Genomic DNA, 17,428 nt, shown 5'->3' with positions numbered 1-17,428 from the left:
ACCTAGGAGAATCCTAGAAGGGACAGAGTGTGCCCTGACACGCCCACTTCCAGACCAGTTCAGAAACATATCCTCATACAGACCCGTATATAGGTAATACTGTAGGTAATAGTGTTTCGCTGATTTTTATCCCTTTTAATGCAAGACCCTAGCCGCCTACAAAGCTCTTTTCCTACCTCACCCCACTGCCGTGAATTTCTGGAAGTTTCTAAGGGCCAAAGTCTTGACTATTAACAGTAGCATCTGTGGGTTTTTTTCTCTTTTTCTGCTGCTCCTCCATCCTCAATACATTCTGGACACTGCGCATCCCTCCACCACCCTGGTCCCCTGGGTACCACCGCTGTGCTCTTTGGGCACTACCCTCTCCTCCTGGGATCCGCTGCTGCACCGGGCACCACTGCTTTGCCGTCTCCCAGCAGGTGCCCACTGGTGCCAGTGTGGCACTGTCTTGTCAGGGCCGCGGTTAGGGTGAGGCCAGTGAAGCACTCTCTTTGGACACCAAAAATCTCAGTAATCAAGACAAGTAGTACTGTAATGCAGTATCTTTAAACATCAAGATCAACTTTTAAGTAAACACAGGATTCCAAAAATGCCATGCTGAGCCATATCAGAGACTGAGACAAAGGGAAATAGGTCCCCATATCTTGTTTTTATATATTTTAAGGGTTAGTATTTCTTGAATATTAAAATATCTGAAAAAATATTGAAAAATTGGGAAGTAGGTATATTAAACTTACATTATTTCAAGTTTAAATATTTCATTTATATCAAAAACAGAATTTATTGTAGTATTACTTTCCTGACCTAAAATGGAAGCCAACTCATCAATAATGTTTTCAAAGTCTATTCTTTGTTTATATCATCGTCAGTTGAGAGTTGTAAGTAATGAGAATGTAACTCTGAAAGTCTGCTTAATGAATGTAAAACTTTAACAAGGGTATGAAGATACCTCATGAGTTTGAAAATAAATGAAAAAGAAATTGAAAATGTATGAATCATTAGATAAGAGTATCAATTATTATAGGAAAAGTACATATCAAATAGAAATTAAGGAGATTAGAGATGTGCTCATTTTACATGTGAAATAGAAATATGAGAAATAAAATGCCTTCAGATTTTGGATTTTTAACTTGAGAAAAGTTATTTTCCATGAATACACCTGATTTACAAAAAGGAGCCAATGATTTGGCTCTTAAGTATTGACATGATTTAAATCCTACAGAAATTATATCTGATGTAGTTTTAAGCAGCATCCGGTATCAACAATGTGTAATAAAAATCAGCGTCATGTTTGGCTCTTCTAAAACTGATTCATGAGAATTTTGCTTAGTGTCAGCTCATCCAAATTTGGAAGTGAACTTAAGGATTTTTTTTATTAACAGTACCAGCCACCCTGACATCCTGTGAAAGAAGTTTTAGTAAGCTGAAGTTAATTAAAAATTATTTAAGATTGAAATTTGGTCAAGAGATATTTCCAAACATGGGCAGTTCTCGTAATTGAAAATGGGGCCTCCGCTGGGAGGACTTAGCAGCTGTGGATGGAGCAGCTGGAGCCAGCCAGCCATCCTTCTCCTTCTGTGTGTGCAGCCGCTCCTGTGGCCTTGCCACGTGGTCTCTGCAGCACAGCAGGCTCGGATGGCTCCAGCTGCGGGTAAATCACTGCTCTCCCAGGCTTTTCTTCCTCCTTGCTGTTTGGCAGCTCTGACCTCTTACCCTTAGCAAGAGGCTTCGCACTAATGGCAGTTGTCATGTATCAACTGAACGTGACACTTCCCACCTCTGAGCCATGCCTGTCTGCAAATTCCCAGTGACACACTCAGAGGTCCCAGCGTGAGGGCTGTTCTTTTCCCTCCAGATTCTCAGCCTCTCTTGACTTTTCAAAACTGATTGCTCTGACTTTGGTGCTCAAGGGCCTTCGTGCTGTCAGGGCTGAAGGATTCTTATTTTCCAAACACCTGGATGACATTCTGTTGTTTTCCCCACAGTGTCGAATCAGTAATGTCTTTTCCTGGGCTGTTCACAACCTGCCAAATCTATCCTCGAACTCAGTGATTCTCAAAGTGTGGTCTTTGGACCAGCAGCGTCACATCACCTGGGAAGTTGTTTGAAATGCCTGTTCTCGGGCCCCACCCAGACCTGCTCAATCAGAAACTCTGCGGTGGGGCCCAGCACGCTGAGTTTTAGCAAGCCCTCCAGGAGATCCTGATGCACACTCGAGTTTAAGAACCACTAAAGGTTAAGAAACACCTTCACCCCAAAAGTCTAACTTTTTGGTTAAGATGAAGTGTAGGAATCAAACACATTTCCTGCCAAGTCTATTTTTACTGTTTATTTATTGCTTATGCCCTCATCCTTCCAAAAAAGAGTGAATGATGGCTTAGGATAAAATAATAATGTTAATAATAATGAAAAATAACATGTACCGAAAATTTACCTTGGGTGAGGCACTGTGCTGAGTGATTCCAATGTATTATGTCATTTAATCTTCGTAAAAACCTGATGAAATATTTATTACCTCCATTTGTATCTGAAGAGACAAAACCTCTGAAAGGTTAAATCAATTGTCTAGGATCAAATTTGAGGGAGAAAAAAATGTTTTTACTGTTGTTGGGATTTTTGTTTTGTTTTGTTTTTTGGGAATTGTGTCGTCATACCTTGAGTTTATTTTAAGTACCCTGTATCCAAAGAGCTATTTAGAAATAATAATTCCTACGAGTGGAGTCTCACTAAGCAGAATAGGGTGGAGTGATTCTGGCAGCAAGGCCATCCCTGGGGCCTTTCCTCAATGCGGAGCAGTCAGCTGAGTGAGCTGCCATCGGCGGGTGACAGACCCGGTTGGAGAGTTCCCTGCAGACTTCTGCTGGCAGGAGGGACGGTGCACACTGTCGCTGAGGGAAACTGCCTGCACAGCTTTGCTCTCAGAAGACGCGTAACAAACATCTGAGTCCCACATCGATGTTAGTTATTGGCCCTAATGGATAAACCAGTGTCCTCCTACTGACCCTATGTGGTGGTCCCTATACCAGAAAAGCAACTTTTTGTTTTACTTCTTTAGAAGAAAAGACTTTTCTTATAACTTTAATGAATATCTTGTTTCTTCTGAAATAGCTTCCGTTTTCTTAGTGCTTACTATATTCCAGTTCTGTAGTAGATGCTTAAGCGTATTAGGTCAATGATGCCTCAGAAACTCTGCCGGGTACTCATCAGCATCCCCATTGGGCACATAAGGAAATGGCACCCAGAGAGGTTGGCAACTTGCCTTTGGTCACACAGGTGGAAAGAGGCAACGTGCAGCCTGATGCCCAGCCCATGTTCTGGGACACAGGGATGCTTTTCGTAGGCTGGAAACTGATTCCAGACACAGTTCCTTTCTTCCCCTCTTGTGGGCCATTGGGGCACAATTCTGTAGACTTAGATTTCTATTTAAAATGAAGGCCACTTGCCATAACCTATGAAGTGAGTGATGAGGGTTACTGGAACCTGGTGCTCATGAGATAATATTAGTGTGTGTGCCGGGCTTTCCCACCCTTGCCCTTACCCTGCTCTGTTCTGTGTTCCTGGGAACACAGGCAGCGTTACACAGGCCCCCTTCTCAGCTTGGCCAGCAGCAGGCCATGGAGGGACATGGGCAGGTGGGAGAAAGAGAGCAGACTGGGTATGGGGTATTTCCCCTCCTCTCTGCCTCAGGAATCATCTCTAGTGGCTACTATACCTTCTTGGTGGCCCGAGCTCCTGGTGCCAGAATACTACTTTTGGTAATACTGCTTCCTCCACTGTCCATCTGGCCCTGGGGTGGAGGCAGCTTCCCCCTGTGATAGTCTCTGAGATGCCTCACTGTCCTCTCCTTGGAGGCTAAGCACTTTCATCATCTATATGACCAGTTGCTTTAAGTCCCTCTGTAGAAATCCCTTCCTTTTTACTGTTGTTGGGTGCATTATCAGTGCTCGCTGAATCTTCTCATTCTGTACTCTACACAAATTGAAGCAAAGCTCGCAGATCACATTCGTACAGTTTTCTACATATCACCAAGGTCTTCTTGAGTTTCTCATGGATTTTAATTTTTACCAACAAACTAATGTGAGTTTAGCATCATCATTAGCAGTTTTGTTTGTTGTTTGGTGAACCTCACTGTGTATAATGATTTGAATTTGCATCAGCAGCATTTGGGGAATTTTCTTTTCTTATAACTATTGCACCTGAATTTTTGAGTAACATTTTAAATATTTTGTTCCTCTTCAAACCTTTTTATTAATTTTGTTTCTATTTCAACATATTACAGGGGTACAGATGTTTAGGTTACATATATTGCCTTTGCCCCACCCGAGTCAGAGCTTCAAGCGTGTCCATCCCCCAGACAGTGCACACCGCACCCATTAGGTGTGAATATACTCATCCCCTCCTCCCCACTCCCATCTGCCCGACACCTGATGAATGTTATTACTGTATGTGCATTTAAGTGTTGATTAGTTAGTACCAATTTGATGGTGCGTACATGTGGTGCTTGTTTTTCCATTCTTGTGATATTTCAAGTAGTGGAATGGGCTTCAGCTCTATCCAGGATAATGCAAGAGGTGCTAGATCACCATGGTTTTTTGTGGCTGAGTAGAGCTCCATGGTATACATATACCACATTTTAGCAAAGGGCTGATAACTAGAATCTATGTAGAACTCAGGAAAATCAGAAAGAAAAAAATCCAACAACCCTATCAAAATCTCTTTCATAGATTTCTTTTCCTTTGGATATCTTCTCACATTTCACTGGGGTCTGGGAGGAAGAGCAGCTACATGTGTCCTTGTTCCTCCATTGAATTGGAAGCCTTTATACTCATTTTGCGTTTCTGGATTTTCTAAAATAAGTGTATATTATTACATTCATAATAAGAAAAATAACAACAAAAGCTGTTCTTAAAATGGAAGGGCTTTAGAAATCTGTTATCACTGGGCATAAAAGAAAAAAATCTTGTCACTGTTTCGTACCGACCACTATAGCGCTAAGCAGGAGAGTGCTTTCTCACGGTGCTTCAGTCCTGGTGAGGAAGAGTATGGAGAACTTTGCTTCTCACTTGTGATTTTTATTTTCCCGAGCTGGATTAGAAATGCTATTAATGCAGTAAGAGTATCAAATACAAAGCCTACTTACTATTAAACACCCCAAAACTTGGTGGCTTAAATTGGAAGGCATTTATTGCCCTGCTCCCTTGAGGGACTCAGGTAGATGGTTCTGTTGGTCTCACCTAAGGTCACTCATATGTCTCTGGTCAATTGGTGGTTGATGGCCTCACTCACCTTTCTGGGGTTGGCTGGCTACGGCTGGGGCAAGAGGGATGACTGGGCCACGTGTATCTCACCACACAGCAGCCTAGCTTGGGCTAAGTCATCTGGCAATGCTTGCAGGATTCCCGAGAGCCCCGGGAGAGGAAACTGCAGGGCTCCGGACTCATGCAGCATCCCTTCCACCACACTCTATGGTCAGAGCAAGTCACAAGACCAGCCTGGATTCCAGGGCTAGAGAAATAAACTCCACGTCTTGATGGAGGGAGCTGGAAGCATTGCAGCAATTTTGTAATTCGCCATTTGATATTATAATTTTCTGTTTTTCTTAGGCTTCTGAGGACCCAGTCTCTGGAATGGTTCTACAATAATGTGAAGAGCCGCTTCAAGCGCTTTGGCAGTGCCAAGGTCCTTAAGAACCTGTACAGGAAACACCGGCTAGAGAGTGGAGCATGCTTCGACCTTCTAGGTACTCTCCCTGCCAGCCGCTCTGGGAGTCTGGGGTGGGCTGGTGGGGCAGAAGAAGGCCTGGTTTGGAGGCCCTGAAAACTGGGGCACACTTACCTAGAACAGAGAAATTTGCATAAGTATCTGGCACTAATGAGCAGGAAGAGAAGGACCAATGCCAGAGATTCCAAATTTTTGACTGTTTAGGTTCCAGCTTCCAGCATCCCCACTGAGCTAGAGTTTATACGTTAGAAGCTTCAAAGACCAAAAAGTATTTCTACAAATTGTGGCTATTTTAATTCTAGACCCCTAGAAATTAAAGATTCTTGATCATCATCCCCTGATGATTAAAACATTAGAAAGTCATTTTTGCTTGATTACAGAGAGACGCTATCTGCCCTTGGAGGATATGCACTCCACTCCCTTTTCTTTGTGCTCCAAAATTCTATTCTTACCAGCCCCAGAATTCGATGTAATGGAAGAGGTAGAAAAGTGTCACCTTCCTCCCAGGAGCTTGAAGGGTGAATTTTACGTCTGCTGTTTTTATACAGTTAAGACAACCAAGTTAATTAGAGTGAGAAATTATGTTCTTTAGTCTTGTTAGACCAGCCAGTAGAAAGGAATGGTTGTCAGAATATGAACAGCATGTCCTCCAAAATGGCTATGTTTTTCAGTCTAGTGGCAGGTTTTTTCATCATTTTGCTAGCACAGGTAGATGCTTTTTATCCATAAGAAACAGGGAAGGAAAAAAAATCTCATTCATCTCATTTGGAGCATTTTCACCATCATTATTTTACATTGTTGTGTTCTCAATAAAGTCTTTGGTTGTGTCTGATCTAAAAATATGCCAGCTGCTTAGACAACAAGAAAAATAGGATGGAAGCATGAAACATGGAGATCATTAGGGCCTTTTGTGGTTGTTAGAACCACCGCCTTTCAAACTGTGCAGGAAGGCTACAGCTACGAGAGCGGGACCGAAGGCTTCCACATTATTTTTATCTTCTTTTTACTGATTTTTCTAAAAATGTTTCCCCAGGAATGGAGACAAAAAAGAAATAAAGCTTAAACATTATACCGTTAAATAGTTTTTCAACCCAAAGCGATGTCTCAAGAAGGTTCCAGAATAAAATCAGCTCATTCATTTGTATCCCATCCTTTCCTTCCTCTCTTGGGCATCCTCGGGTCTGCCGTAGATGCCCCTTTAAATGTCCCCAAATTCAAATCCCGTAAGTGTTCTCCACCACCGAATGCAGAATGAGGGGAAAAGAAAGCATGTGTGGAGAATCCTGCAGCATGGAGCACAATTTCCATTTCTGTCCCTTCCTCTCTAAGGCCCCACAGGAGGAGAAGTCAGACATGAATCCCAAGTGGGCTAGTGCAGGGCTTTGAAATTTACAAGTGTCATTTTCAGTGGAGAATCATTTGCTAGGAATAAGGATCTGCCACGAGTGAAGCAAATTTATGTGCTAGGCCCGCCGTGATTCACCACTTCTTTCACCTGATCCTCAGTCACTTATCACATCGCCTTCAGGTGGTGGTTGACACGCTGCCTCTCCTGCCGGACCACGATATGCCGGTGGTGGCTTCTTTATCTCTGCGTTCCCAAAGTGTAGCTCAGTGCCTGGCATGTCGTAGATCCTCAGCGTTTCACTAGTTCAATCTTAAAATCATTTATGGATAACAAGACACTTCGTAGAAATGTCAGAATCCGTTGCTTTAATATGATTGGCATCCCCACTGAAACTAAGATTTCCTTTGGATAAATATGAAGACAAGCAGACGGGAGACGATTCCTGAGATGGTACTCAAACCTGTAAAGCCATAATCATAAAACAATGAGATGTATTCTGTAAGCCACGCAGAAGTTTAGTTACACCTCAAGTATGGAGAAATCTTTCAGTGCTTATTAGCCTCCTGGTCGTGTGAGATAACTAGAGAGTCATCAGCATTAGCTTTTACCTGTCACCCAGCAGCCATTGGAGGTGTGCCATCTGCCACCCTCAATTGTGACTGCAAGTTAGAATCACCTAGAGAGCTGAGAAAAAAACATCCCAATACCCAGGATCATTGTCCACCACCGCCCTGTCAGTTGCTTCTGAATCTCTGAAAGTGGTTTCCTGTATACATATTTTTTAAAGCTCCCTGGATTATTTTAAGGTACAACCCAAACTGAGGGCCTCAGCTGGAACTTCACAGTAATTAGTTCAGCAGAGTTCTTCAACTTATTTTTGGAATTTTGATTATCATAGTATGGAAAATCGGCAGTGCACAAGGCATTATGCTCTAGGACTCTGGGTATCAAACTCCTTTCACCTATGAAACGTCTCCACTACACGGGCCAGTGTAGTTTGCCCCAAAAACACTCAGTTCATTGAAATTGCATTTAGTCCACAGAATCTTCTGGATGGCCCATCACATACACACCTTGTGCAGCCATCAGCCCCTCCCCAACTGTCCCAAGCTAGCCTTCCCCCTGCAGCTCATATTAGGTGGCCAGATTAGGCCTAAAAGGAGACCCATTCATTTTGTCAGATAAATCTAAGATTTATTCATTCCTTCAGTAAACATTTATTGAGCAACTATCATGTGCCAACCTGGTTTAAGAGCTGGGAGTGACAAAATGAGCAAGACTGTGCCATCTCAAAGCCAAAATTCCAGTGGAGAAGTCAGACAAGTAAACGCATTTATAATACAGTGTCCAAAGGTAATGTGTTCACATGGCTTATCTGGTAGACCCAGCATGACATTTTTAACAGATATCCTAAAAAGAGGTACTACATGAAAAGGTAAAGTGGCCGTTATTAATATACTTAATCTTCAGACAGTTGGATAAATAGCATATGCTTTTATTTAGTATTGCATAGATAAAATGGGAAAAATAAACTCTGCTTTTATTTATTATCATTCTGTATCTATTTTTGACATGATTCTTTTTTTTTCTTTTTTTTTTAATTTTTTTTTTTTTAATTTCAGCGTATCATGGGAGTACAAAAGTTTAGGTTAGGCATATTGCCCTTGCCCACCCCTCCCTGAGTCAGAGCTTCAAGCGTGTGTTTTTGACATGATTCTTGAAAAGGTCTATTGCATCCTTCATCTGGGATTTGATTGACAAATGAGATCTTTCCAAAATGCTGAGCCACGTGAAATCAGAGTTTCCTCTGACTGCCGGCTTAGTCAGTGCCTTCCAGAACAATTCAATTGCTTTCTGCCCTTGGGGAAAGTCCCGTCATCCTAAAGGACACTGATGCTCCCACCTGTGAATTTAAAGGGACACAGAAGGAGTGGTGTTGTACTAGGAGATTTAAAATCCTGCCCTGGCGAGCTCCGTCTCCCAAAGGTGTTTTCAGATCTTCCCTCTTCTCGTCCTCTCAGCAGATGACCGACCGCGCCTCTCCTTCCCGTGGCTGACAGGGTGCACCCGGCAGAGCCTCCTCCTCTGCGCCCTTTGCCCTGCTGCAGGGGTGCCGTCCTTCTCTGCTGCATGCCCCTCCTGTTGGTCTTTGCATCTGACCCCTGTCACCTTCCGGGTCACCCCTTCTTACCCATCCGACCTCTCTCTTAACCGTAATTTATGAACACACCTGAGTCTCTCCTGCTTTCTGAGCTCTTCCTTGACTGCATTTTCCTCCACTCACTGCCCTGCCACTCTCTTTCCCATCCCAGGGAAACCCCAGAAAGGGGGCCGCACTCAGGGCTTCCATGTCCTGCCCTTCCTGCTCTGCACCCACCCCCTTCCAAGCTGCTCTCCACGCCGAAGCCTCGCTGTGCTTTCAGAGGCACAGAGCTCTCCAGGTCACCTCTGTGACGCCTTTAATGGCGTCACACGGCTGTTGGGATAAAGATCCAAACGCTCATGTGGGCACTGTGACCTCATGGTCTGAGTCCCCAGGTCACCTCATGCAAGCTTCCCCTCCCCTCAGCAGCCCCGCCACGCTGCCTGTCACTGAGTCCTCGCTGCGCCCCGTTCTCCCCCTGCCAGTCTCTGCGAGTCCTTGCCGTGCCCTGGGTGCTCTCTGCTCCCCACACGCTGTTGGCTGGTTCCTCGCTGACCAGGCCCGTCTTCCCTGCTGCACACTGTCACTGCGCTGTAATCACTCCACCAGGACACTCACCCTATCTACCATTTCAATTCTCCCCAACTGGACTCTCAAGCTTGCCAGGGCAGGGAGGGCAAAGCTTCGCTCACCGATGTACTCCTAACACCCAGCTGGAGGCCTGGCAGCTAGGAGGTGTTCGTGGACTGTTTGCTGGATGAATGAATGAATACTGGCTGCAGCCAGGCCAAACTGAAATACTTGCAGTTAGATGTATATATAGCCTAGGAACTGAGGAGATGACTTATCCTAAAGCTTTATTTTGTAAGCAAGGAAACAGAGACCCAGGGAGACCAAAGTCCCTTCCTCAAGGTCACAGAGCTAAAATAAGTAGACTTCTGAAAGGCTTTCGAAAGCCTGGTCAAAAAACACAAACACAGACAATGGCATATGGTCAGGCTGAATTAGTAGGACAGGCTGCACATGAACAGCTTATTTCCGCAGAGGCTGCAGCCTACTAATCCTGCTACAAATACCTACAGCAAATGCCTTTAGAGTTCCCCCGTGGGAACCCATCCAAGAAAGCACAGGGTGTATTATATGAAGGTAAGGCCTATTGCTGTGTTGGACTTGGTATCAATCTCATCTGTCCCTTTTTGAGCTAAGACACAGTAGACTGTCATTTATTTTCTTGGTTCTGTCAAACAGTGTTTTCAACCAGCTTCCAATTCAATAATTTATTTTGAGTCACCTACTCTCTAGATGCTATCATGGGCACTGGGGTACAGTGATTATTTTAAAAAGCCATTATACTGACCTTAAAAGATCTCATTTGACGAATTAATATGGAAACAGAGATACTAAAAATCTCAAACTTAAAAAGGGTTTTAGAAGGGCAAAACTAATTGCTCTTCCCAGACTGGAATTAAGACCAGGGTGTGTATTCAATTAAGAGAAGACCAAGCTAGGCACTGTGGCTCACACCTGTAATCCCAGCCCTTTGGGAGGCCAAGGCAGGAGGATGGCTGGAGGCCAGGAGTTTGAGACCAGCCTGGACAACATAGTGAGACCCCTGTCTCTAAAAAAAAAAAAAAAAAAACTAGTAGTGGTGTGCACCTGTCGTCTCAGCTACTCAGAAGGCTGAGGCAAGGGGATCACTTGAACCCAGGATTCGAGGCTGCAGTGAGCTATGATCACACCACTGTATTCTAGCCTGGGTGACAGAGCAAGACCCTGTCTCTTAAAAAAAGAGAGAGAAAGTGAGAAGACCAGAAAAGAGACAGTAAGCCTTAAAAGGTGAAAGACCATGGCTTACCTTACCTCCCTCTGGGTGTGTTTCACATGGACTCTCTTCTACAGAAGTGGATGACGACAGTTAAATCATTAGCTAAAGGCAGCTATGTGGGTCAGTGCTGTGGACTCCAGCTAAAGAAGTATGCCGTGGCTCGTTACACATGGAGGAGAGTGCTATTGTGATTCCCGTTGTTGTGGTAAGGAAGCCAGCTGTTAGGGAGGTTAGATAACTTGCTCTAAATCACACAACTAGTAATTTGCAGGTCCAGGAATTGAGCTCACATCTCTCAGAATTAATTGTTCTTTCTTTGACTCCATATTGCCTTTAGAGAAGGTATTGGAAGAAAGTTGGGGATGGTAGCAATACTGCACCAGGAATCAATGTGAGAAGAAAACAGCAACGGTCAAATGGTAGCAATTTGTGGGACCCCATGATTCCCTAAACCCATTTTCAGGGCTATGAGTGGGTAACGGTGGCCCGCCAATTCAGGAGCACAATGTATCAGCGCTCACTGATCTCTCTCTCTCTCCCCCCACCCCGCCCACCCCAGGAGGAAGCTTTTTTGAGTCAAACCTGGAGAATGAAGGAAGCATTTCTGGCAGTGATTCAACATTTTATAGACAATCAGAAGGTAAAGTTGCTTAAGAGTTTATAATTACTGGGAAGTTGGGGGAATAGAAACACTTTCAGATACTGTCAGGGCCTCCCAGTTGCATTGCTACCCCTGAATGCAACTATTCATTGCTATGTGTGAGTCTCCATGGGTCTTCTTGTTATTGCCAGTTGTGTAAATGCATCATAAAAAGTAGGTGAGTATATCCAAGTGTGGCTGACAGAACTGCCTTCACTTACCCAGCCACCTGATACTTTGCAATCAACTAGGAAATGTTCTTCTGGAGTAGGAACATACCTATAAATCCACTCACTTGTGCATCTCATATTAAAATATTTCTATAAAGAATGTATCGTTTACTGATTAACTGCTACTTGTCTTATACCAATGTTATAGTCTCCCTAGAGCAGTGGTTGAAAGCAAAACAAACTTCCCATTTCAAGTGAAACCTTGTTCATCATTTCAACTCTTCCCTAGAGTGCTGGACGTTGATAAGCAGTGCTTCCTGAATCACTCTCCTCCTGTGGCCCCCACAGTTTGTCTGTATGCTTTCTGTTCTCTTTTTGGGTGCTGTGATGGTTAATTTTAATGTGCCATCTTGTTTGGGTGAAGGGATGCCCAGATAATTGGTAAAACATCATTTCTGGGTGGGTCTGTGAGGGTGTTTCCAGAAGAAAATGCATTCAAATTATAGACTGAGTAAAGAAGATCCACCCTCACCAGCATGGGCAGGCATCATCCAAACCACCAAAGGCCCAGAGAGAACAAAAAGGTGGAGGAAGGGTGAATTTGCTGTCCCTCTTCTGGAGGTGACACATCCATCTTATTTGACCTTCAGATATCAGAGCTCTGATCTTGGGCCTTAGAACGCCAAGATGTAAACCAATGACTCCCCCATTTCTCAGACCTTCAGAATTGTACTGAGTTACACCACCTGCTCTTCAGGGTCTCAGCTTGCACACAGCGTATCAGGGGACCTCTTGGTCTCCATGGTCACATGAGCCAATTCCCACAGTAAAGCTCCTCTTATATATCTATATATCTGTATGTGTGTGTATGTGTGTGTATATACGTATATATAGAGAGAGAGCGCGTGCGCATGCACATACCTATTGGTTATGTTTCTCTGAAGAACCCTAACTAATACAGGTGTCTTCTCATGAAGGCTCTGTCCTCTGTTATCCTTGCCGCCTGCAGCTTCTCCATAGGTTACCACACACCATCATATGGCCTCAGTGCACCTCCATTTGCTGCTCAACCTAAAATGCCCAGCCTTGATTTCAGCACAGAGCTCTAGACTGAGATTTCTAACAATTGGCCATTGGCACCTGAAGATCCTATATGATTCTTAACCTAAGCATGTCCTAATCAAGGTCCTCAGCCACTTAGGTCCAACAGCAAAAGTTATCTTGCCTCAGTCCCTCTCCCCACTTCCACCAAGCCACTCAAGTACCTGTCAGTTCTGTTTCCAATGTTATCATTTTCTTTTCATTCTGAAGCCCATGACCTGAGTACCTCCCTGCTTGAAAATCTCCTGTATTAGTGTTAATTTCAGTGACCATCTGTGTCAGTCAAGGTTCTCCAGTAGGAGACACATATGTATGTGTGTACACACACACAGAGATTCATTTTAAGGAATTGGCTCATGCAATTATGGGGACCCAGCAGACCTGAAATCTGTAGGGTAGAGTGGCAGGCTAAAAACTCATACAGGAATGGATGCTTCAGTCTTGAGGCTGAATTTCTTCTCTGGGAAACCTCAGTTTTTTCTCTTAAGGGCTTTCAACTGATTGGATGAAACCCACCCACATTGTCAAGGGTAACCCTTACGTAAAGTCAACTGATTGTAGAGGTTAACCACATCTACAAAATAACCTTCACAGCAACACTTAGTGGTAGATTACTGTTTGATAATTGGGTACTATAGCCTAGCCACATTGGCACATAAAACTAACCATCCCACCATCTAACTGGTCTTCTGAACTTCAGCTACCTGCCTTCTTAACCTTCCCCTGCACCCCCACCAGTTTTTCTCCCTGAGACATTGACCTGAGCCTTCAGTTTTCAGCCAGTGTTCCCCATCACTCTCATCCAAGAATCATGAATAAACATGGCGTCCAAAGCCTTTCTAGGTATGGCCCCAGGTGCTTACTCTCCAGGGACCTCTGGGACTTGGAGACCATTCCTATCATGGGGATTGTTAGGCGTGCCTCTTAGTGATTACTTACGTGCCTAATCACCCAGTAGCTTGGAAAGCCATGAGAGCTGGACCCAGCTTGTCCATCAAGGCCTAGCACACAGGAGGTCCTCAGTAAATGTTTGTTTGAGTCAGTGAAAATCTGTGGGCATCTTCTGTGAAAAAATGCACTGATTGCCGTCTTGAAGAAGAGAAATGAGAGGTACAGTGTCTATCTCCAGGGAGCACTTAGTGTAATGACAACTTAGATTTTATGGGATCTAGTTATCAAAGCATTGGGAAAACTGTTCAATCAGCCACGGGCAGTGTGCAGAGCCCCGGGGTGGGTTGCCCCTACACAGCTCTGCCATGACTGTCGTGGCCATCCTGCCGCGTCCTCATCAGCAGGCTAGATCACTTTGACCTTAACTGGGTTGGTTTTCGAAATTTTGTTATGTTTGCCAAATGCCATTTTCTGTCCACATTTGCATCTTTATGAGTCTAAGAAGCTTGAATTATTTTTTAGTTGAGAGATTAATTAATGAATTGCTACATTTACACCCTGTCTCATTCCACAAAGAATTTTCAGCAGCTTACAGGAGATTTGCATGTGTTAAAGAATACATGATAGAGATTATAAATGGAAACAGGAGGTTGAAATTGGGGAAAAGGAGACCCAGGCACCCAGCGCTTGTGTACCCACATTCCCGCATCTGTTGTGAATTGGACTTCTGGAGCAAACTAAGAGAGGGATAATAGAAATTCTCACAAGTAAGAAGCTAAAATCTAGTAGCTCAAGGGAAGCAGAACTCTTCCAAGCACTTAGCTCCAAAAAGAATTTTGTCATCTGGGGAAGTCCTTTGATCTGGGAATGCTTTCTCCCATTTTTTGCTATATGTAAAAAAAAAAAAAAAAAGAAGAATGTATTCACTAAAAATGTGATAGCAGTATGTTTGAAAATCATGTTAGCTTGTATTCATCTCAGTTTTGTGGTTAAAATCAAGGGTTTTGGACACTGAGTGCTGAATTCAAATATTAACACTCTTACTGTCTTGCTGTGTGACCTTGTGTAAGTTATTTAACTACTCTGTGCTTCAAAAATTTTACCATCTGTAAACCAGTACCCCTTACCAGACTGTTGTCAGGTTAATTGTGATCATGTATGTGAAACTCTTGGCCTATGGCCTGGCATGTGGTCGAACTCTGTGAGGTTGGCCAGTGTTGTTGTTGATACTGTTTATAGTCTAAAAAACTCTTCCATGGATTTTGTATTTGCATTAAATTATAGGCACATCCTAGTGCCTTTAGGACATTTAGTGACTTTTATTCCCATCATCACAATGACACATTATATGCACAAAATTAAACATGATTTTTATCTGAGAAAGTGGGTGAAGATCTGTTATTTCCTTATATTAAGCTCTTTTGTTCAATCATCTTTAATCTACTCTGTGTGCTTGGACCAGTGCTTAGTATTAGGATACAACAGTGAATACAATCAATTCTTGCTCTCTGAAAATGACCTATGGGAAGGGGACAAGGGATGGGGCCTTTCTGGCTCCCATGAAAGCAAGCCCAGAACCTCAGATGGACATCCAGGGAGAAGCAGAAGGGGTCTGAGATTTTTTAAAAGAGGAACCCTTAGGCCAAGCGTTGGGGTCCCCAGGAACCAGCTAAGTCATGGGGCAGGAGACCTGAGGGAGGAGGAACGAGATAAGAGCTGTGAAGAGACAGGTGGCGGCAGCAGAATGAGGCACGGGAGGTATATTGAGGCAGGTGGGAAGGGGGAGGAACTCCTGTGCCAATGAAGCAGTTTGAAACTTACTAACCTAGACCCCCTGAAGGACTTAAGCAGGGGAGCTCAAAGTGGAACAATCATTTTACTGGTCATTCACTTTTAGAAAGTTCTCTGTGTTCTGTTTCCCGTCTAGGACACAGTGTGATGGACACCTTGGCTGTGGCCCTGCGGGTGGCTGAAGAGGCCATCGAGGAAGCAATTTCCAAAGCAGAAGCCTATGGGGACAGCCTGGTAGGGCCTCCCCTGCTCCTCGCGGGGGGGAGGTGTGGGTCGGGGTCCTGGCCACGAGGAGAAAGGGCCAGTTGTAGGGAAATCAGTGTGCCAACAGCCTGGACTAGAGCACTTCCCGACCTCCTTCTGCATTTGTGGGCAGGACTCGCCCAAGAACCCCCTACACCTGCCCAAGCACCCGGCCATTCTCTTCCCTCCACAGGACAAGCAGAACGAGGCCAGCTACCTGCGGGACCACAAGGAGGAGCTCACTGAGGAGCTGGCCACAGCCATCTTGCAGAAGGTAGGTGGGCCCCAGAGCAGGGACCCGAGTGAACTGCAGAGCAAACGTGGGGAATATCCTCCACACGGTTTCCTCTCGCTTTCACCATTGTGCTCTGAGGGCCGATGCAGAGGGACTGCCTTGCACTGCAGATTCTGAGCGGTTTGAATGTGGTCGCCTCTGGGATTGAGCTAATGGGTGGGGACTCAAGAACTCTCAGCACTGAGCGGGCTGCTCTTGGGGGGGTGTGTGTGTGTAGCTGTATCCCCTCCCCACACTTCCCAGTCTCTTGCTGAAGAAGCTTTGCAGTCTGCCACCTCCATGCCCTAAGCTGTGCCCGACACAGTGTACCAGTTAATTACTGCTGAGAAACCAACCACCCAAAAACTCTGTGGCTTTAAACAAGGATCCATCTTCCACACCCAGTTCTCAGATACCAACTGAGAACTGAAATTCAGTCCCTTTCTGATTACTAACTACCTGGCGCTACTGCAGACCCCGCAAGTTAAGAGCTCAGTCCCACAAAACTGTCCCCACATCAGATGCCAGCCACAAGTCTCAGGTATCCCCAGGTCCCCACACTTCTGCCTGGCCTGCTACAAATACGGGGGCTCCCACAACCCCAGGCCCTCAGGTTCGACAAGTTTCTAGAACAACTCAGAACTCAGGAAAGCACCTCACTGTCAGTCACCAGTTTAATATTGATAACTTAAATCATAAGTGGGAACAAGAGTCACACTCAGTTCAAGTTACTAAGCCAGAGTCTGAGGCTGAGCCTGGGAATAGCACAGACCACAAAAGCGAATGTGGCCCTGGGCTCTCCGCACGGGGATTGGAAACAGGCACTTAAAGGGGAGAGGACACGCATAGGCAGTGAGGCAAGTGGTCACCCTCTTGTGGGGCTCTAATCAGTGCTGGGCAAATCTACATTTCACGTGAGGTGAGGTGACCGTTCAGAGGGAGCAGAGGGAAGAGGTCAGTTATGTAGTCTGCTCGGGGTGGGCAGAGGAGTGACTGGTCTCATCTGTCCCTGGCCTGCATGTGTAGATAAGCTTGTCTACATTGTCAGCCTGAAACTTGACAGAAGTCAAGATCAAGAATTTATTTACGTTGCAGTCCTAAGGTTACCCTTGGCACACACTTGTTCTATAGGGGATGTGCAAGGTCTGTCCATCTGTCCGGAACGTGTCCAGCCATGTAATATACAAAATAGAGACATTTATTGAAGGAGATACAAGAAACATTGTACATAGGACAATGACGCCTCAAAGTAGGCGCCTTGGGACCTCACACAGTTCTCCC

The 17,428-nt window shown here is 44.7% G+C and overlaps 1 protein-coding gene across 1 annotated transcript in view; it reads left to right on the top strand.

Moving 5' to 3' along the window:
- Positions 1–17,428, top strand: part of LOC123623600 (myosin VIIA and Rab interacting protein) — a 255,538-nt gene that overhangs the window by 153,851 nt on the left and 84,259 nt on the right. The window contains 4 exon segments of the mRNA XM_045530922.1: positions 5,604–5,740; positions 11,597–11,677; positions 15,767–15,864; positions 16,067–16,147. Coding sequence (XP_045386878.1) covers positions 5,604–5,740; positions 11,597–11,677; positions 15,767–15,864; positions 16,067–16,147 — 397 coding nt within the window.

Source organism: Lemur catta, chromosome 18 (genome assembly GCF_020740605.2).
Source record: "Lemur catta isolate mLemCat1 chromosome 18, mLemCat1.pri, whole genome shotgun sequence".
NCBI lineage: Eukaryota > Metazoa > Chordata > Mammalia > Primates > Lemuridae > Lemur > Lemur catta.
Note: the sequence above shows the minus strand (reverse complement) of the source record. Positions and strands in the feature narration are given on the sequence as shown.